This window comes from Bubalus bubalis, chromosome 3 (genome assembly GCF_019923935.1).
Source record: "Bubalus bubalis isolate 160015118507 breed Murrah chromosome 3, NDDB_SH_1, whole genome shotgun sequence".
In the NCBI taxonomy this organism is placed as follows: Eukaryota; Metazoa; Chordata; class Mammalia; order Artiodactyla; family Bovidae; genus Bubalus; species Bubalus bubalis.
In genome coordinates, this window is record NC_059159.1 from 152,768,611 (window position 1) to 152,790,807 (window position 22,197).

General features: G+C 43.3%; 1 protein-coding gene across 2 annotated transcripts in view; it reads right to left on the reverse strand.

The window, feature by feature from the left end:
* PGAP4 (post-GPI attachment to proteins GalNAc transferase 4) overlaps nucleotides 1-22,197 on the reverse strand; it is a 28,398-nt gene that overhangs the window by 1,054 nt on the left and 5,147 nt on the right. Inside the window, exons 2-3 of one of the 2 annotated variants that reach the window (XR_006550109.2) lie at nucleotides 13,446-13,497; nucleotides 3,717-5,398 (exon numbers count right to left, since the gene is read on the reverse strand). Coding sequence is in view for 1 of the 2 variants with exons in the window: in XM_044940349.2 (XP_044796284.1) it covers nucleotides 4,111-5,322 (1,212 nt within the window). In the remaining variant the exon portion in view is untranslated. Of the gene's footprint in view, nucleotides 1-658; nucleotides 5,399-13,445; nucleotides 13,498-22,197 lie in introns of those variants that run through there. The other variant, XM_044940349.2, reaches the window with a different exon arrangement.

Sequence of the window (22,197 nt, forward strand, 5' to 3'; positions counted from 1 at the left end):
TAGCAAAGGGATGAATTATTTATCCAGAACACTGTCCATTATTTTGTTCCTTTGTATTCTCCATAGGCTAGCCCTATAAGCATTTCACGACAGTGGGGCGGACATAGAGGATTTATTACATAAAGAAGTCTGGGACACACAGCAGGTGACAAATGTGAGACCCTCTGCTTCACTCTACATCCTTGTCTACTTCACCCATCTCTCTGAGCTACCCACTTCCTACATAAGTATGCCATCTGTCCTTCTTTTTGATAAATTAATCATTTGCCTTTGGATTTTCATCTGGTTTTACCCCCAATTTGTTAACATAATACTTAAAAAAAAAATCACTCATCTATGTTTCTGCATAGGTCATTAGGGACAAGATCATGAAAATTTGTTAATTTTTTTTATGGTTGCCATGCAGGGAAGGGATAATTATTCCTAATAAATAATAAGGAATAATTATTCCTAATAAATAATTAGGAATAATTAGGAATAATTATCATCCCTAATTATTTTGGGATGATCATGTACACACTGCTATATTTAGAATGGATAACCAACAAGGACCTACTGTATAGCACAGGGAATTCTGCTCAATGTCATGGGCTAGCCTGGATGGGAGCGGAATTTGGGAGAGAATGGATACATGCATATGTATGCCTGAATACCTTCCTTATTCATCACAACATTTTTAATCGGCTATAACCTAATACAGATTCAAAAGGTTTTTTAGGAAAAAAAGGAAAATCTGTTAAATTTTAAAGCAGAACTCCCCATTCATTGCCGATGACTCACAACAATGCTGTAATCTGACTACTGGAAGCCATAGTGCATCTCCATTGCAGTTATATTAAGTACTTTAAAATCACATCTCCAATCATCTTTGACATAGTCCCAAAGGTATTTCAAACAAAATCCAACCTAAAAAAAATTGTCAGCTAATGAACATTTCTCAGCAAATTCATGTGGTTGGGATAAAAATATCCAAATGGTTCGTGTGACTTTAAAATTACCCAGTTTTGTATTATCTCACTGTGATTCAAAATGTATCATAGTATATATAAAAATCCCACAGTAATCAAATCCAATTAGAATGTCTCTTTACACAAATTAAGTTACCAATTAAATAAATTCCCTCAAATGAGGACTGTATCCAAGGTAAATTAAATTAATCCTATCATTATATTCATCCTACTTGTATTCTCTAGCTGCACTGTAGTATTCTCACCACTTTTTAAAAGTTATGTCAGTAGAAAAACACACACACACAATTCAAATGTTTCCATTTAAGAAATATAAGAAAATCAGTTATGAATTTTTAAGCAAACAGCCCATACTTTTGAATGGCTACCTTTGGACTCCACAACAGTGTGAGCATGTGGGTGGTTTTGATCCTATTCATCATATCAGAAAAATCCAGCTATAGAAATGAGAGAAAACCAAGGCTTCTTAGGATGCCTCAGTGAAACGGTTCATTTATTTGAACTGATAAGTCTATGCAAATACACTCAGTCACAATAGGGAGCTTCTTAGACCTGACAATAATTTAAATTCTGAAACGTATACAGGACTATTAGAGACCTTCACCCTTCTGGTAGATTATGTCCCTTGATACTGGAAGGGGACTTGAGTTTCTCCCTAGCCCCCTGCTTAGGATTAAACGAGAGACCTCAGCTTTGGTGTAAAGCTGCCAGCAGTCCTAATTCAAGATAACGTACACAATTTGGATTCTCGGAATGAGAGACAAAAGGAAGGGTGATCTAGAAAGTGGCAGTAGGGATAAAAGTGGGTAGGATTGTTGCTTCTGCGGAAAATGTCCAAGGATGGCAGATTCTAGTTAAGATCAATGTGGGAAGATGTCTTAGTGTGTAGGTAGAAAAATAAGACAAGACAAAGATGACCTCAGCCATTGAGAAGGAAGGAGTCACAGGAAGGGATGTCTGTGTGCAGTAGACAATGGAATTAGAAAGAGCAGAAATGAAAAGCAGCAAAGATTCTGATCTAGGGATTAGCTAGCTTAAATGTTCTGTCATTGGACACAAACTTTCCACAAGGAGATCTAATCTTAATGCAACAAACTCAAATTAGTTCTAGGTTGCGGGTGGTTCTGTTTTCAGACATGGGGCTGAACCTGTTCCTGGGGTTGGGGTTGGGGGTGAAAGGGTGGAATCTGAGCATCTCAGTAAGTCACCTAGCAGCTCTGGTCACTTTGGACATTCCTGGGAGATACATAACAGCTCACTATAACAACACAACACACACGGACACCTGTTTGTTCCCCAAGACCAACACCACAGTGAGTTTTTACCATCTTAGCTTACAAAGACATTATTTCGTCCAGGTTACAGATTTCACAAAAGAGAATTTGACTACATAGATATTTATAAAATGACTGTGGTTGAGAGAAAAGTACAGGGGCTTGAAGTCAGAAAAGCTACTACATTCTAGTCCTCTCTGCTGCTGTTCAGCTGTGTGAACCTGAAGAAGTTATTTAACATCTCTGGGCCTCTTTGTTCATCTGTAAAGTATGGTGATGAAGCCCTGTTACCCCCTCGATGTTCTCAAGCAGATTCCAAGACAGGAGCTCACTGTGAAAACTTAAAGCAAACAGAAGACATGGCACTGAAACAAAGCAGAGAGCTGCTTGAACTCTAATATAATCATCCACCGCCATAAGGACTCTTTGGCCACTGGTTTGATAAGTACTGTCAAACGACATTAATTTGTAACTTTTGAGAAAAGTAATTTTCAGATGCTAGTCTTGGAATAGGCTCAACCGGAGTCTTAGATCATTTCCAGTTTGAATGAACAAGTCTTATTTTGGGCTTGGTTGGAGGTGGGGCTAGATGAAACTGAGCTGTATATCCTTCTGAAGTAACAAGGAAAAGTCAACCTTTATTCTAGTAGTGTTTGGTCAGGAACAGCTGCTCCATAGGTATCAGCCCTATACCCCATTTCATACTTTAAATAATATCACTAATACCTTTATCCAAAATACACTTGAGTTTTATATGCTTAATATAGGAGAGAAAAGAGCTAATATTCATCAAATGCCCTTTATGAGATAAGCACTTGCTAGTGTTTTACACATATTCTGTCATTTAATCTCCAAGGCAACTTAAAAGGGAAGATATCACTGTCCCCATTTTACAGGTGAGAAAACTGAGGCTCAGAGTGCTTATAACTGGCCCAAGTTCACACCACTAGGACACGACAGAGATTTGATATAAAAATTCAGGTCTTCTGACTTCAGTCCCTACTTTTTCTTCTGTAACATCATGCTATAGAAGAAAAAGAATGAGGGTGAATGATTAGCCAGCAAAGTTGGGGGAAAGGATATGCCATTAGTAAAGAGCTCACCCATTCTACATCATTCTGCAAAGTCCAACTTTCAAAGAATCAGAATATGATAGAAATCTTCAATATTAAATTGAAAACTAAACATAAGCAATCTGACTTGATGATCCAGAAAGTGCTTTCAGATCTTGCTGTGCCTTAAAGTTTTCACAGTCAAAAATGATTATCAGTGCACTACAGATGTGTGGAAAAGAAAATGCCAGGTAACAGTAGACAGCTCACCCGCCTCCAAGATGGCAGGCACTATGCAGCTTTTATTATGTCATAGCAAGGAAACAAATAGAATCTATGGTCCTGCGTCTTGGGATATATATCCTAAATATATATCCATTCTTATTCCCAGTGAGAAAGAAGTCACTATAAGAGAATCTCACCTTTCATCATTCATATTCTACCTTTAAAATCCTAAACCAGTTGAACCACTGTGCACAATAATTTTGGCAGTCACAAACTCTGTCACGAAGCAGAATGAGAAACAGGAGAATATAAGTGGTATTTAAATGTCCATCATTCAGTGGGTCAGACTGCATGAGGCAATGTGGCTGTGTGGAGGGCGAGAGGTCTGGGCCCACAGTGAACAGCCTGCCTTTGCCTGAGAGTTACTAAAGCCAACGTTCTTGACTTATGTTTAATCCCAGCCATCCCAGTGCCTATATCCCTGGCAACCTTAAAACAATGAATTATCTGCAAGCAACCAGATCCAAATAAAGAGCTCAACAGTTGAATCTCCAAGAAGTGGCCAGTTTCAGAAAGGCCTTTCTTGGCACGCTAGAGCAGACTGGGGTGAAAGTTGTACCGAAGGCTGGAGAAGAGTCCGATGTGTTTCACGAGATTGGGCTCCACCACGTAGGCCCGTTCCCCCTTGGCCCTCAACAGTGAGTACAGCGCCATGTCCTTGCCGAAGCCCTTGTGGCAGTAAACCTGGGACAGGTAGGTGAGGGTCCGGCGGGCCGCAGGGGCAGGGAAGAGCATGGCAGGGGTACAACACTGTGAAGCGGGGACCACGCTGTACAGGGAAGGACTCAGCCGCCGCAGCTCCAGGAAGTAGTGGCGGCCCACCAGCTCCACCAGACCCATGCTGTACAGGGAGAAGAAGAGCATGACGGGCCAGCTAAAGCCCGGGCGGCTGGCAAACCGCATGTATATCCAGGTTAGTAAGGGCCCCAGCAACATGCCGACACCGACCCACTCCAGGATACGCATGGGCTCCGGGTTGATGTAGTGCTGGAGCCTCTCGGGGTGATAGAGCTTCAGATAGAGGGCATCTTGGAGGTGGGGCTCAGAGAAGCGAGCCCGCAGAAGGTGCTCCAGGACTGGAAAGATCTGCTCCTCTGGGACGGCATCATCTTCCACCATCAGGACGTAGTCTGGGTTGTAGGTCTGCAGGGAGGATTCCAGACAATAGACGTAGTCCTGCTTCTCTTTCTCAAATGAGTTGGTGGAAGGGTCATCGCCATAGTCATCCTCCGTGCCCTCATAGCGGTTGGCCACAGGGACGTACTTGGACAGCAGCTTGGCATCAAAATGGCTCACGCTCCGCTCCACATTGCACAGGAAGAGTTGGTGCCCCTCGCATTGGGGGCCACACTGTTGAAGGAGCCGGTGGAACTGGGACACCACCTGCAGGACGTAGTGGAAGCCAGGCTGCCTGTCCACAGTGATGATGGTGATGACCAGCCAGGGCCGCGGCGTGGCCTGCCAGACAATGGGCACCGAGCCGTTGGCAGAGGGCAGCTCCTCAAAGTAGTGCAGGGCAGCTTCACCTTCTTTCAAGCTCTGCTGCAGGAACTCTTGGCTCATTTGGTTCAGATGCCAGTGGCGCAGGTAGAAGTAAGAGTGCAGAAGCCGGTGACAGGCCAGTGGGGCCAGCAGACCAAAGGTCACCACTGTTAAGATGAAGAGCTGGACAGCGGTGCTGCCCCAAGAGAGCCGCCTCAGCCTCCGGAGGAGCATGGCAGCTGGAGAGGTTGAAGTGCTCATGAGGTCGACTCTGGTCAGGTCTGGTCCCGAGAACAAACCATTCTGGACCGTAGGCCAAAATCAGTGCAAGTCAAACCTAAAGAGGGAAGAAGTAAAGAATGGTACAGGGCTTAAAAAAACTCCAGGGATGGAACTCAGCACATATCAAACCAGAAATTCTTATTCTATTCTGTGTTGCTGCTAGAGACTCAAGTGTTTTCTCTAGTACTCTCTTCTTAGGTTATATCTGTTAGTGATCTCTGAGGTTCTTTGATCATTTCTATGAGTAATGAAATCTTGGTGCATTCAACCAAATCTCCACACCTACAGACACTTAGTTAAGATTTATAGTGTGCCAGAAAAATCACCAGAGAGGCTAGTAAAATCGTTATTTCAATTCAACAGCTACACAGACACAGGTTCTTCCAACCGACACAAAAATAGCAAGGCTTAACCCAAGGGGTCATTTAGAGTAAGTTCCAAGGTATATACACTGCAAGTACGTGTTGACTGACTGTACATAGTAATTTCTAAAAGCTCTGTCTTCTTTTGTATGTCCCAAACAAGAAAGGGACTATTTGGGATTCCCTGAAATGTCTTTATCAACATTTTCCATCCCTTTTTCTCTAACTTTATGTAACTAAACTCAGAATTTCATATTAACTTAATCCTGATTGGTCTTCCATTTTATATTTTATAAAACTACCATAGGAACCAGTCAGAGACAAGATCTCCCTACATATGCAAGTGAACTCTAGAGCCCCAGAGTTTGAAAGGGGAGGAAATATCTGAAAGAAGATATATGGGCAGCTTTTTGTGAGGTAGGCAAAGGGGAGGCAGAGAGGAAGATGAAAAAGTTGGTCTAGCCTGGTCCAGAAAGGAATGTAACATGAGGTCTTCTCTCAGAGTTCAGGCCTGAGGTCAGGCATGCGCTGGAGTGAAAACAACTCAGCCACTCACTTGGTAAAAAGTCACTGCATCTCTCCACATCTCTCTACCTCTAAAGTGGAGGTAATAATAATACCCATCTCATAGGGTTACTGTGAAGATTAAGTGTGTTACAGAGCAAAATAATACAGAGTAAAAATGCCATTAAAATATACCCATATGGGGATTTCCCTGGTGGTCCAGAGGTTAAGACTTGTGCTTCCACTGCAGGGGGAACACGTTCAATCTGTGGTTGGGGAACTAAGACCCTACATGCTGTGCAGCACAGCCTGTATAAATGTACATATATACACATATGTGTGTGCTTAGTCACTTCAGTTGCGTCTGACTTTTTGTGACTCTGGACTGTAGCTTGTCAGGTTCCTCTGTCCATGGGATTCTCCAAGAAAGAATACTGGAGTCAGTTGCCGCGCCCTCCTCCAGGGGATCTTCCCAACCCTTCCCAACTCCTGCATTGCAGATGGCTTCATCACTGCTGAGCCGCTGGGAAAGCCTATATATATATATATATAGCCTATATATATATATATATATATACACACACACATACATACACAGACTGTACATACAAACTTAGTAATAGGAGTAAGAAGGTCTAAAGTCCGAGGGAAAATAGACTTGCACAAAAAACAGAACTAAAAGGACAAAGCCAGTATAACACCAGTAAGGTCAGTGTAAAACTAAATGGTGTCTATAAAACAAAGGCAAATCTCTTACCTGAGAAGTATAATAAAGTTTGCACATATTGGGAAGAAAGTGGCCTAGCTTATGAGTTATCTTAAAGAAGAACTGCCCAGGTACCACGTGAGGTTGCTGTGCTGCAATCTCTAGTGCTCTCACAGAAAGATCACATTTCCTAGCCCACCATCTTCAGGTGGGGTCATGTGACTCAGGCTTGCCAGTAAATGTGAGCAACGTGACAGCTATGACTTCCAGATCAAGGTAACTGACAGCGGTTGTGCCTTCTTGGCTTTCTCTTTCTCCACCTGCTAGCTGGACAGCCTTGGTGGATCTAGAGGAGGGAGGGGCCACTAGCTGCTGTGAGCCTGGGTCCTTGAATGACTGCATAGAACTGAGGTCTCTCCTACTGCTCACCTCCCAGCACCCATCCAACCGAGAGTGGGATGTGTTGTCAATCATACACAAACTGTTGTATGTAGCCACTAATGAGTTTTTGACTTATTACAGTGGTTAGCCTACCCTGCCCATATTGTGTGTGTGTGTGTGTGTGTGCACGCATGCACACACACACACTCATTCCTCAGTCATGACCGAGCCTGCGAGCCTAAGGACTGTAGCCCACCAGGCTCCTCTGCTCATGGAATTCTCCACACAAGAATTGAAATGGGTTGCCATTTCCTCCTCCAGGGGATCTTCCCAATGCAGGGATCAAACCTGCATCTCCTGCATTGGCAGGTGGATTCTTTACCTCTGAACCACCTGGGAAGCCCACCCTGCCCATTAGAGTTGTGTAAAATACCAAACCTCTCTCTATGGTATGATGACATAGTAATTCAAGGAAGTAGAGAGACAAGTCTCATTTCAGCAACAGAAGCAGATTATATTGTGGGACCTCAGAGGTGAGACAGACTATCCCAGTACTAGTAAGAGACCTGGATAGGGATCTCCAGTTCCCTATTAAAGAGGGAAATAAGCAGGGAGAGGTTTGAGTAGTATGCAGTCCTTGCTGGGATGTGGACTTCCAAAGTACTGCAGATTGGTTGCATCTCCCTGGGATCTGTTCAGTCACACGGTTGCACATTCCCATGACCTCAACCAGTTCCACATCACTACCAGCGGAAGCCAAGGACCGAAGCCTTACTTGGTCTTGGGACTGGAGTCATTCATGTGGTTTCCTGTTCATACTGTTCTACCTTGCTAAGGGAGCTGCAACCACTTAAAGGAACAAAATGCAGTCAATGAGATAAGACATGCAGCTCAGAAAATGCCAGGCACATGTTAAGTGCTAAGACAACAGTGCAATTATGATGACAATGCAGAACTCCAGGTTTGGTGTAAAACTGCCATCCAAGCTCCTTCAATACCCTCTTCCAGTGAGTTTTTGGTAAAACAAGAAAGTGACACTCTTTAGTCCAAATAGTCCCGGGGTAGACTATTCAAGGAGTACATGTGCACACACACACAGATGATTATTATTTAAAAATATAAATCTGATCATGTCATGCTCCTGCTTAAAACTGTTCTTATATTTCTACTGCTCTTTTAATAAGATCTAAACATCTTATTGTGATTCAAAAGGCCCTTTATGATCTGGACCCCGCCCTCCCTTGATATCTTGTTCTACTGCCCTCTTTGTATGTTCTAGACTAATAAAGGCTAGATAGTAAGTATTTTAGACTTTGTTGATCACACACAGTTGCATATTCCACTTATATTATTTCTTTTTTTAACTCTTTGAAAAAATGTAAAAACTATTTTTAGCACTCAGGTCACATTAAAACAGGCTGTAGACCAAATCTGGCCTGCAACTGATAGTTTACCAACTCTATGCTCTAGACTATGACTGTCCAACAGAAATATACTGTAAGCCACATATGTAGTTAAAATTTTTCTAGCAGCCACAATAAAAAAGTAAAAATAAACAGATGAAATTCATTTTAATAATGTATTTTAACACAACATATCAAAATTATGATTTCAACATGAAACCAATATAAAAAATTACAAATGAGGCATTCTATATTCTTTTTTCCATACTAAGTCTTTGAAATTCAGTGTGTATTTTATTTTCACAGCATATCTCAATTCAACATGAGCCACATTTAAGTGCTTAGGTTCCAAATAGGAAAAGGAGTACGTCAAGGCTGTATATTGTCACCCTGTTTCTTTAACTTATATGCAGAGTACATCATGAGAAACGCTGGGCTGGAAGAAGCACAAGCTGGAATCAAGATTGCCGGGAGAAATATCAATAACCTCAGATATGCAGATGACATCACCCTTATGCCAGAAAGTGAAGAGAAACTAAAAAGCCTCTTGATGAAAGTGAAAGAGGAGAGTGAAAAAGTTGGCTTAAAACTCAACATTCAGAAAACTAAGATCATGGCATCTGGTCCCATCACTTCATGGGAAATAGATGGGGAACCAGTGTCAGACTTAATTTTTGGGGGCTCCAAAATCACTGCAGATGGTGATTGCAGCCATGAAATTAAAAGACGCTTACTCCTTGGAAGGAAAGTTATGACCAACATAGATAGCATAATGAAAAGCAGAGACATTACTTTGCCATCAAAGGTCTGTCTAGTCAAGGCTATGGTTTTTCCAGTGGTCATGTATGGATGTGAAGAAAGCTGAGCATTGAAGAATTGATGCTTTTGAACTGTGGTGTTGGAGAAGACTCTTGAGAGTCCCTTGGACTGCAAGGAGATCCAACCAGTCCATTCTAAAGGAGATCAGTCCTGGGTGTTCACTGGAAGGACTGATGCTAAAGCTGAAACTCCAATACTTTGGCCACCTCATGTGAAGAGTTGACTCATTGGAAAAGACTCTGATGCTGGGAGGGATTGGGGGCAGGAGGAAAAGGGGACAACAGAGGATGAGACGGCTGGATGGCATCTCTGACTTGATGGACATGAGTTTGATTGAACTCTGGGAGTTGGTGATGGACAGGGAGGCCTGGCATGCTGCGGTTCATGGGGTCGCAAAGAGTCAGACACGACTGAGCAACTGAACTGAACTGGATAGCCACATATAGCAAGTGAGGAAGGCACCTCTAGATATGCTGATCTTCTTTCAGAGCATCAACTGTGCTAAGCTGTTGCCCATCTCCTGGCCTTTGCTCACTCAACTGCCTTACCCAAGAACATTCTAATCCCCATACCTTTCCTTGTGTCTTCATATAGATAGCTTTTTCTCATTCTGTAACACAGTCTCCTAGAGGAGCCGTTCCTGGTCTTCATAAACATAGGACTTACTACATAGGTACTCATATGTTTTGCATTAAAAAAATGGGAGTTGTGAATTGGCACAACCTCTGTAGAATTAATTTAGAACTATCTAACAAGACACACTGGGGCCTTCTAGGTGGCACTAGTGGTAAAGAACCTGCCTGCCAATGCAGGAGACATAAGGGACGTGGGTTAGATCCCTGGGTTGGGAAGATCCCCTGGAGGAGGGCATGGCAACCCATGCCAGTATTCTTGCCTGGAGAATCCCATGGACAGAGGAGCCTGGCAGACTATGGTCCATAGGGTCGTAAAGAGTCAGACATGACTGAAGCAACTTCACATGCACACATGCAACAAGACACCTCAGCAATTCAATTTCTAGCATTCTTTCCTAGATATATATCCTCATGTGTGAAGAATGACTTGTAGCACCAAGTAGAATAGCAGAATATTGCCAAGTGCCCATCAATTGAGTGAGTTAAATAAACTATGGTACCTCCAAAGAATGGGATACAGCTACCCATTAAAAGAAGCAAACTCAGGGAGAGACAAAGATGACAACATTTAGTGCTCTTGATCTTTCCTCTTCCCATGGACATATTGAATGTACAGCTGCACAAGGAAAATTCCTTCTAAGAGAAATCCAGAACCTAGCTGAGTGACTCCTACACATCAGGCAAATAAGAAAATACCCACATCAAAACAAGCTCTTACCATAAATTCCAACCTGGCACAGTGCCAGTCAACTGGGACTAACACACCCACAACAACCAGCTGGTCCCTGAGTGAAAGATTTGGACCACATACACAGAGCTCCAATTTTCAAGGCTCCCACCTGATGGACAGGCTCCAAAAACCTAGCTCTAAAGACCAATAGGGCACACATCCATTAGACCAACAGGAACAGCAAAGAAAGCAGCAGTTCTTAATGGGTATGTGAGTACTCTCCATTGCTGAACCTCCAGGGCTCAGTGGTGAGAGAAAAGGCCAAAAAATGCTCATCTCCCACTCTTTCCTGGGTAAGGAACTGAACACTTTACAAGCTACTCCCTGAGTATGTGGGGTGTTGCAAAGAGCCAGGACATCAGAAAAGAGATTGTTACAAACTTAAGTTTCCTTCATGGATCACAACCTTGTCAGGGTGAAGGGGCTTGCATAACTCAATGAAGCTATGAGCCATGCCATGTAGGGCCACCCAAGACAGACAGGTCATAGTGAAGAGTTCTGACAAAACATGGTCCAAGGAAGGAGGAAATAACAGCCCACTTCATTATTCTTGGGGCTTTTCTGATGGCTCAGATGGTAAAGAATATGCCTGCAATGCTGGAGACCTAGGTTTGATCCCTGAATCAAGAAGATCCCCTGGAGAGGAAATGACAGCCCACTCCAATATTCTTGCCTGGAGAATTCCATTGACAGAGGAGGAGGCTAGTGGGCTACAGTCCATGGGGTTGCATAGAGTTCAACACAACTGAGTGACTTTCACTTTCCAGTATTCTTACCTGGAGAACCCCAAGGACTGTATGAAACGGTAAACAAATATGACACCGGAAGATAATCCCCCCAGGTGGGAAGGTGTCCCATATGCTACTGGGGAAGTGCAGAGGGCAGTTACTAAGAGCTCCAGAATGAAGTGACTGGGCCAAAGTGGAAATGACACTCAGTTGTGGATATGTCTGGTGGATAAAGTAAAGTCCAATGCTGTAAAGAATAATATTGCAAGGAACCTGGAATGTTAGGTCCATGAATCAAGGTAAATTGGAAGTGGTCAAACAGGAGATGGCAAGAATGAACATTGACATCTTAGGAATCAGGGTACAAAATGAAGGGGAATGGGCAAAATTAATTCAGATGACCATTGTATCTACTAATGTGGGTAAGAATCCTTAGAAGAAATGGAGTAGACTTCATAGCCATCAAGAGAGCCCAAAGTGCAATATTTGGGTGCAATCTCAAAAACAACAAAATGATCTTGGGTTGTTTCCAAGGCAAATCATTCAATATCACGGTAATCCAAGTCTATGACCCAACCATTGATGCTGAAAAAGCTGAAGTTGACCAGTTCTATGAAGACCTATAAGACCTAGCTGCTGCTGCTGCTAAGTTGCTTCAGTTGTGTCCGACTCTTGGAGACCCCATAGATGGCAGCCCACCAGGCTCCTCTGTCCCTGGGATTCTCCAGGCAAGAATACTGAAGTGGGTTGCCATTTCCTTCTCCAATGCATACATGCATGCTAAGTCGCTTCAGTCGTGTCCAACTCTATGCGACTCTATGGACAGCAGCCCACCAGGCTCCTCTGTCCATAGGATTCTCTAGGCCAGAATACTGGAGTGGGTTGCTATTTCCTTCTCCATATAAGACCTAGATCTAATACCAAAAAAAGATGTCCTTTCAATCATAGAGGATTGGAATGCAGAAGTAGGAAGTCAAGAGATACCTGGAATAACAAGCAAGTTTGACTTTGGAGTACAAAATGAAGCAGGGCAAAGCTAACAGTTTTGTCAAGAGAACATGTTGGTCATAGTAAACACCCTTTTCCGACAACACAAGAGACGACTCTACACATGAACATCATCAGATGGTCAATACCAAAAGAAATCAGATTAATTATGCTCTTTGCAGCCAAATATGGAGAAACTCTATGCAGTAAAAACAAGACTGGAGCTGACTGTGGCTTAGATCATGAGTTCCTTATTGCAAAGTTCACACTTAAACTGAATAAAGTAGGGAAAACCACTAAGCCATTCAGGTATGACCTAAATAAAATCTCTTATGATTATGCAGTAGACATTTCAAATAGATTCAAGGGATTAGATCTGACAGACAGAGTGCCTGAAGAACTATGGATGGAGGCACACAACGTTGCACAGGAGGCAGTGACCAAAACCATCCCAAAGAAAAAGAAATGCAAGAAGGCAAAGTGGTTGTCTGAGAAAGCTTTATAAATAGCTGAGGAAAGAGGAGAACAGGAAGGCAAGGGAGAAAGGGGAAGATATAGCCAACTGAATGTAGAGTTCCAGAGAATAGTAAGGAGAGATAAGATGGGCTTCTGAAAGGAACAATGCAAACAAACGGAGGAAAGCAATAGAATGGGACAGACTAGAGATCTCTGCAAGAAAACTGGAGATATCAAGGGAACATTTCACGCAAGGATAGGCATGATAAAGGACAGAAATGGTAAGGATCTAACAGAAGCAGAAGAGATTAAGAAGAGGCGGCAAGAATACACAGAACTATACAAGAAAGGTCTTCATGACCTGGATAACCAAGATGGTGTGGTCACTCACCTAGAGCTGGACATCCTGAAGTGTGAAGTCAAGTGGGTCTTTGGAAGCAATACTACAAAACAACAACAACAAAACAACAGTGTAAGTGATGGAATTCCAGCTAAGCTATTTCAAATCCTAAAAGATGATGCTGTTAAAGTGTTGCGCTCAATATGTCAGCAAATTTGGAAAACTCAGCAGTGGTCACAGGACTGGAAAATGTCAGTTATTGTTCCAATCCCAAAGAAGGGCAATGCCAAAGATGTTGAAACTACCATACAACTGTACTCATTTCACATGCTAGCAAGGTTATACTCAAAATCCTTCAAGCTAGGATTCAGCAGTAAATGAACCAAGAACTTCTAGATGTACAAGCTGGTTTGTGAAGAGACAGAGGAACCAGAGATCAAACTGTCAATATTCATTGGATCATGGAGAAGGCAAAAGAGTTCCAGAAAAATTCCTACTTCTGCTTCATTGACTACAGTAAAGCCTTTGTATAGATCACAAACAAACAGTGGAAAATTCTTAAAGAGATGGGAGTGCCAGACCACCTTACCTATCTCCTGACAAACCTGTATGTGGGTCAAGAAACAACAGTTAGAACCAGACATGGAGCTACTGACTGGTTCCAAATTGAAAAAGGAGTACATCAAGGCTGTATATTGTCACCCTGCTTATTTAACTTCTAGGTTCCCGAAGGGCGGCGGCCAAGAGGAGTTACCCCACGGTCGAGGTCAGGGGCAGCGGCTGAGAGTGCCAGGCTGTGACGGCGCAAGAACGGCCGAGAAGAGCTACCCAAGTCTGAGGTCAGGGGCAGCAGCCGGGAGGAGCTACCCCGCGTCTGAGGTCAGGGCAGTGGCCGAGAGGAGCTACCCCACGCCCCAACGCCCGAGGCCAGGGGCGGTGGCTGGGAGGAGCCACCCCACGCCCCAACGCCCGAGGCCAGGGGCAGCGGCTGGGAGGACCAACTCCACTTCCAAGGATAGGTGGCTGCGTGGGCGCAGGAGGGCCTAGAGGCCCTTGTTGAAGGTCAGGAAGGGCGGCAGCGAGGAGATACCCCTGGTCCACGGTAAGGAGCAGCAGCTGCGCTTTGCTGGAGCAGCCGTGAAGAGATACCCCACGCCCAAGGTAAGAGAAACCCAAGTAAGATGGTAGGTGTTGCAAGAGGGCATCAGAGGGCAGACACACTGAAACCATACTCACAGAAAACTAGTCAATCTAATCACACTAGGACCACAGCCTTGTCTAACTCAATGAAACTAAGCCATGCCCGTGGGGCAACCCAAGACGGGCGGGTCATGGTGGAGAGATCTGACAGAATGTGGTCCACTGGAGAAGGGAATGGCAAACCACTTCAGTATTCTTGCCTTGAGAACCCCATGAACAGTATGAAAAGGCAAAATGATACGATACTGAAAGAGGAACTCCCCAGGTCAGTAGGTGCCCAATATGCTATTGGAGATCAGTGGAGAAATAACTCAGAAAGAATGAAGGGATGGAGCCAAAGCAAAAAGAATACCCAGCTGTGGATGTGACTGGTGATAGATGCAAGGTCCGATGCTATAAAGAGCAATATTGCATAGGAACCTGGAATGTCATGTCCATGAATCAAGGCAAATTGGAAGTGGTCAAACAAGAGATGGCAAGAGTGAACGTCGACATTCTAGGAATCAGCGAACTAAAATGGACTGGAATGGGTGAATTTAACTCAGATGACCATTATATCTACTACTGCAGGCAGGAATCCCTCAGAAGAAATTGAGTGGCCATCATGGTCAACAAAAGAGTCCAAAATGCAGTACTTGGATGCAGTCTCAAAACGACAGAGTGATCTCTGTTTGTTTCCAAGGCAAATCATTCAATATCACAGTAATCCAAGTCTATGCCCCAACCAGTAATGCTGAAGAAGCTGAAGTTGAACGGTTCTATGAAGACCTACAAGACCTTTTAGAACTAACACCCAAAAAAGATGTCCTTTTCATTATAGGGGACTGGAATGCAAAAGTAGGAAGTCAAGAAACACCTGAAGTAACAGGAATATTTGGCCTTGGAATACAGAATGAAGCAGGGCAAAGACTAATAGAGTTTTGCCAAGAAAATGCACTGAACATAACAAACACCCTCTTCCAACAACACAAGAGAAGACTCTATACATGGACATCACCAGATGGTCAACACCGAAATCAGATTGATTATATTCTTTGCAGCCAAAGATGGAGAAGCTCTATACAGTCAGCAAAAACAAGACCAGGAGCTGACTGTGGCTCAGACCATGAACTCCTTATTAAGTCCAAATTCAGACTTAAATTGAAGAAAGTAGGGAAAACCACTAGACCACTCAGGTATGACCTAAATCAAATCCCTTATGATTATACAGTGCAAGTGAGAAATAGATTTAAGGGCCTAGATCTGATAGATAGAGTGCCTGATGGGCTATGGAATGAGGTTCGTGACATTGTACAGGAGACAGGGATCAAGACCATTCCCATGGAAAAGAAATGCAAAAAGCAAAATGGCTGTCTGGGGAGGCCTTACAAATAGCTGTGAAAAGAAGAGAAGCGAAAAGCAAAGGAAAAAAGGAAAGATATAAACATCTGAATGCAGAGTTCCAAAGAATAGCAAGAAGAGATAAGAAAGCCTTCTTCAGTGATCAATGCAAAGAAATAGAGGAAAACAACAGAATGGGAAAGACTAGAGATCTCTTCAAGAAAATCAGAGATACCAAAGGAACATTTCATGCAAAGATGGGCTCGATAAAGGACAGAAATGGTATGGACCCAACAGAAGCAGAAGATATTAAGAGGAGATGGCAAGAATACACAGAAGAACTGTAGAAAAAAAGATCTTCACGACCCAGATAATCACGATGGTGTGATCACTGACCTAGAGCCAGACATCCTGGAATGTGAAGTCAAGTGGGCCTTAGAAAGCATCACTACGAACAAAGCTAGTGGAGGTGATGGAATTCCAGTTGAGCTCTTTCAAATCCTGAAAGATGATGCTGTGAAAGTGCTGCACTCAATATGCCAGCAAATTTGGAAAACTCAGCAGTGGCCACAGGACTGGAAAAGGGCAGTTTTCATTCCAATTCCAAAGAAAGGTAATGCCAAAGAATGCTCAAACTACCGCACAATTGCACTCATCTCACTCGCTAGTAAAGTAATGCTCAAAATTCTCCAAGCCAGGCTTCAGCAATATGTGAACCGTGAACTTCCTGATGTTCAAGCTGGTTTTAGAAAAGGCAGAGGAACCAGAGATCAAATTGCCAACATCTGTTGGATCATCAAAAAAGCAAGAGAATTCCAGAAAAACATCTTATTTCTGCTTTATTAACTATACCAAAGCCTTTGATTGTGCAGATCACAATAAAGTGTGGAAAATTCTTAAAAAGATGGTAATACCAGACCACCTGACCTGCCTCTTGAGAAATTTGTATGCAGGTCAGGAAGCAACAGTTAGAACTGGACATGGAACAACAGACTGGTTCCAAATAGGAAAAGGAGTACGTCAAGGCTGTATATTGTCACCCTGTTTATTTAACTTATATGCAGAGTACATCATGAGAAACACTGGACTGGAAGAAGCACAAGCTGGAATCAAGATTGCCGGGAGAAACATCAATAACCTCAGATATGCAGATGACACCACCCTTATGGCAGAAAGTGAAGAGGAACTAAAAAGCCTCTTGATGAAGGTGAAAGTGGAGAATGAAAAAGTTGGCTTAAAGCTCGACATTCAGAAAACGAAGATCATGGCATCCGGTCCCATCACTTCATGGGAAATAGATGGGGAAACAGTGGAAACAGTGGCTGACTTTATTTTTCTGGGCTCCAAAATCACTGCAGATGGTGACTGCAGCCATGAAATTAAAAGACGCTTACTCCTTGGAAGGAAAGTTATGACCAACCTAGATAGCATATTGAAAAGCAGAGACATTACTTTGCCAACAAAGTTTCATCTAGTCAAGGCTATGGTTTTTCTTGTGGTCATGTATGGATGTGAGAGTTGGACTGTGAAGAAAGCTGAGCGCCGAAGAATTGATGCTTTTGAACTGTGGTGTTGGAGAAGACTCCTGAGAGTCCCTTGGACTGCAAGGAGATCCAACCAGTCCATTTTGAAGGAGATCAGCCCTGGGATTTCTTTGGAAGGAATGATGCTAAAGCTGAAACTCCAGTACTTTGGCCACCTCATGTGAAGAGTTGACTCATTGGAAAAGACCCTGATGCTGGGAGGGATTGGGGGCAAGAGGAGAAGGGGACGACAGAGGATGAGATGGCTGGATGGCATCACTGACTCGATGGATTTGAGTCTGAGTGAAGTCCGGGAGTTGGTGATGGATAGGGAGGCCTGGCATGCTGCGATTCATGGGGTCGCAAAGAGTCGGACGCGACTGAGTGACTGATCTCATCTGATCTGAGGGAACTCCTCCTGCACTTCAGTGATTGAGGAACCTGTTTTACTGGTCAGGTACTTTGACAAGTCTACAATGTTTGGTCAGTTTCACACGTTCACTGTGCTTACCACACTCAATTCTCTGGTTTACTCGAAATAATATCTTTATGGCTCAATTAGAAAATCTGTTGAGGCTCTCCAACAAATGGCCAAAAGCATTGTTGTCAGTCTTTCTAAGTCTCAGATCCACTTCTCTAAGAATTCAAAAGTGCTTACACTGAGACAGTCACAGGGCACCCAATGAAGTTGGCTCTTGCTTCTTTCAACCCACAACTAATATAAGGAGAGATACTCCAGAATTGCAGAGGCCTCCATTCTGAAGGAGATTAGCCCTGGGATTTCTTTGGAAGGAATGATGCTAAGGCTGAAACTCCAGTACTTTGGCCACCTTATGCGAAGAGTTGACTCATTGGAAAAGACTCTGATGCTGGGACGGATTGGGGGCAGGAGGAGAAGGGGACGACAGAGGATGAGATGGCTGGATGGCATCACTGACTCGATGGACGTGAGTCTGAGTGAACTCCGGGAGTTGGTGATGGACAGGGAGGCCTGGCGTGCTGCGATTCATGGGGTCGCAAAGAGCCGGACACGACTGAGTGACTGAACTGAACTGAACTGAATTGCTTCTATTAAAAATATCAATGTGTGGTAGAGCAGTGTTTTCACCGCACACTCTTGGGAGATGAAAACCTTAAGCATCACATCTTACAATCTGGAGGTTTCATCTAGTGAAAAAGTCACCTCCAGAAATCCTCCTCAGCCTCACTGGAAATGTCCCTGTCAGGTACTTGTGGTGCCAAACTACAAGGAACAGACTCTTGGATACATGTGACCTAAAGAGAGCACAAAACCCTAACAGGGTCTGTACATCATCTATTGACCTGAAAGTAAAGATTTCTCAGAATTGAAGCAGATGACATCTGATGAGACACCTTTCTTAAGATATCTGGGCCAGTCCTGTTGGATGTTTATCGTCAAATCATTGATAATGACACAACACTTCAAATGATCTCTAATGTCAACGATCCTTTTTAAAAATATATATTTTTGGTTTTAGAAAAAGCAGAGCAACCAGAGATCAAATTGCCAACATCTGCTGGATCATCGAAAAAGCGAGAGAGTTCCAGAAAAACATCTGCTTTATTGACTATGCCAAAGCCTTTGACTGTGTGGATCACATTAAAATGTGGAAAATTCTGAAAGAGATGGGAATACCAGACCACCTGACCTGCCTCTTGAGAAACCTGTATGCAAGTCAGGAAGCAACAGTTAGAACTGGACATGGAACAACAGACTGGTTCCAAATAGGAAAAGGAGTCCGTCAAGGCTGTATATTGTCACCCTGCTTATTTAACTTCTATGCAGAGTACATCATGAGAAACGCTGGGCTGGAGGAAGCACAAGCTGGAATCAAGATTGCTGGGAGAAATATCAGTAACCTCAGATATGCAGATGACACCACCCTTATAGCAGAAAAAGAAGAAGAACTAAAGAGCCTCTTGATGAAAGTGAAAGAGGAGAGTGAAAAAGTTGGCTTAAAGCTCAATCCGGTCCCATCACTTCATGGCAAATAGATGGAGAAACAATGGAAACAGTGGCTGACTATTTTTCTGGGCTCCAAAATCACTGCAGATGGTGATTGCAGCAATGAAATTAAAAGACGCTTACTCCTTGGAAGGAGAGTTATGACCAACCTAGATAGCATATTGAAAAGCAGAGACATTACTTTGCCAACAAAGGTCCATCTAGTCAAGGCTATGGTTTTTCTAGTAGTCATGTATGGATGTGAGAGTTGGACTATAAAGAAAGCTGAGCGCTTAAGAATTGATGCTTTTGAACTGTGGTGTTGGAGAAGACTCTTGAGAGTCCCTTGGACTGCAAGGAGATCCAACCAGTCCATCCTAAAGGAGATCAGTCCTGGGTGTTCATTGGAAGGACTGATGTTGAAGCTGAAACTCCAATACTTTGGCCACGTGATGTGAAGAGCTGACTCATTGGAAAAGACCCTGATGCTGGGAGGGATTGAGGGCAGGAGGAGAAGGGGATGACAGAGGATGAGATGGTTGGATGGCATCACCGACTCGATGGACATGGGTTTGGGTGGACTCCAGGAGTTGGTGATGGACAGGGAGGCCTGGCATGCTGCGATTCATGGGGTCACAAAGAGTCAGACACGACTGAATGACTGAACTGAACTTATTTATTTTTGGCTGCATCCAGTCTCAATTGTTGGTTTGAGGGATTTTTTTTGTGTCAGTGGGAGGGCTTCTCTCTAGTTGTGATGTGTGGTCTTAGTTGCCCCATGGCATGTGGGATCTTAGTTCCCTGACCAGGGATCACACCCACACCTCCTGCATTGGAAGGTGGTTCTTAATTGCTGGACCACCAGGGAAATCCCTAATGTCTATGATATTGATAACACATGAACTTTAAATGAAACGTGCCTGAGCGTTCTCCCTCCTACCCCTCCTTGTTACTCACATGTGACCTTAATAATTAGACTCCTAATCTATTCCCTCCAACATGAGACATAATACCTAGAAAAGGTCTTTCCTTACATTGAAGAACAAAATGCCTCTGAAAGTAGAAAACCTGACACTTAATAAGCAATGCTTTTGGAAACAGATCTTCAACAAAAGGGGGAGATATAAAAAAAATTAATAAATAGAAAACTCAATTAAATATAGCTCGAGGACCAGAAAGGGAGCTCTCAGATCCCAGAATGACAACAGAGAGTCACCAGGAAGAAGAAAGACTTCCCTTCTTTCCTGGCAAGGACTCAGCCAACAAAAAGTCATGAGCTCTTAGTTTACTATTGCCTTCCAACATTCTTTTCCCCTCCATAAAAACATTTGCCTTCCCTTGATGTGCAGAAACTTGCATATGACTCACCATGGTTGTAGATCCTGAATTGCAGTTCTCTGCTGATCCCAAATAGACCTATCTTTGCTGGAGAAATAAATGGCAATCTGTTTCACGTAAACACACCCAAACAGAAATAATTTCTTTTTTTCTTCAAGTTCTAGGGTCCTTTACATGAACTTTCATTCCAGAACATTCATTTGTCACTTTCTAGTTTAAACTGCATCTATTTGTAGCTACCACTTATTAAGCTCCTGGGCTTCCCTGGTGGCTTAGCGATAAGGAATCCACCTCCTAATGCAGGAGACAAGGGTTCAATTCCTGGGTTGGGAAGATCCCTGGTAAAGGAAATGGCAACCCACAAAAGTATTTTTGCCTGGGAAATCTCATGGACAGAGGAGCCTGGTGGGCTATAGTCCACGGGGTCACAAAGAGTCGGACACGACTTAGCAACTAAACAACAACAGTTAAGCTCCTACTACGTATCCAGGTTCTGGACTAGTCTTGCGTATATTTCTTCTGACCAAAGAGCAACTCTCAAACATTAATGGAACTAATCTCATTTAAATGGAAAAAAAATGCTACCAAGGTGAAAGCAGGGAATTCAAACACAGGAAAAATTTCAAAGCTTAAACTTTTTATATGATGCATGCTATCTTACATGGCTTGATTCATGGCCTGTGATTTACAACCTAGTTGGACTTATAACAAAGGTCAAGTCAAGGCTATGATTTTTCCAGTGGTCATGTATGGATGTGAGAGTTGGACTGTGAAGAAAGCTGAGAGCTAAAGAATTGATGCTTTTGAACTGTGGTGTTGGAGAAGACTCTTGAGAGTCCCTTGGACTGCAAGGAGATCCAACAAGTCCATCCTAAAGGAGATCAGTCCTGGGTGTTCATTGGAAGGACCGATGCTAAAGCTGAAACTCCAACACTTTGGCCACCTCATGCGAAGAGTTGACTCATGGAAAAGATGCTGATGCTGGGAAAGATTGAGGGCAGGAGGAGAAGGGGATGGCAGAGGATGAGATGGTTGGATGGCATCACGGACTCGATGGACATGGGTTTGGGTGAACTCTGGGAGTTGGTGATGGACAGGGAGGCCTGGTGTGCTGCAATTCATGGGGTCGCAGAGAGTTGGACACGACTGAGTGACTGAACTGAACTGATCTGAACTGGACTTATAAACCTCTATTAGTAGACTCAGTCTGATTTATCTTTGATATCCTTCACAGACCCAGAACAGGATTCTCTGCACAGAAAAGGTTTAATGTTTGTTAAGCAAATAAAAGACTTCTATAGGGTTTAATTCCTAAGATATAAAGTTGGGAGTAGCAAAGAGTCTGGTCATATAATGCGTAGAGATCAACTTACTTGGAAATTCTTGCTGAGCACTTCTTATGGGCACTGTTTTAAGCATCTCATTTATTCTCATAAGAAACCTATGAGAAGTACTA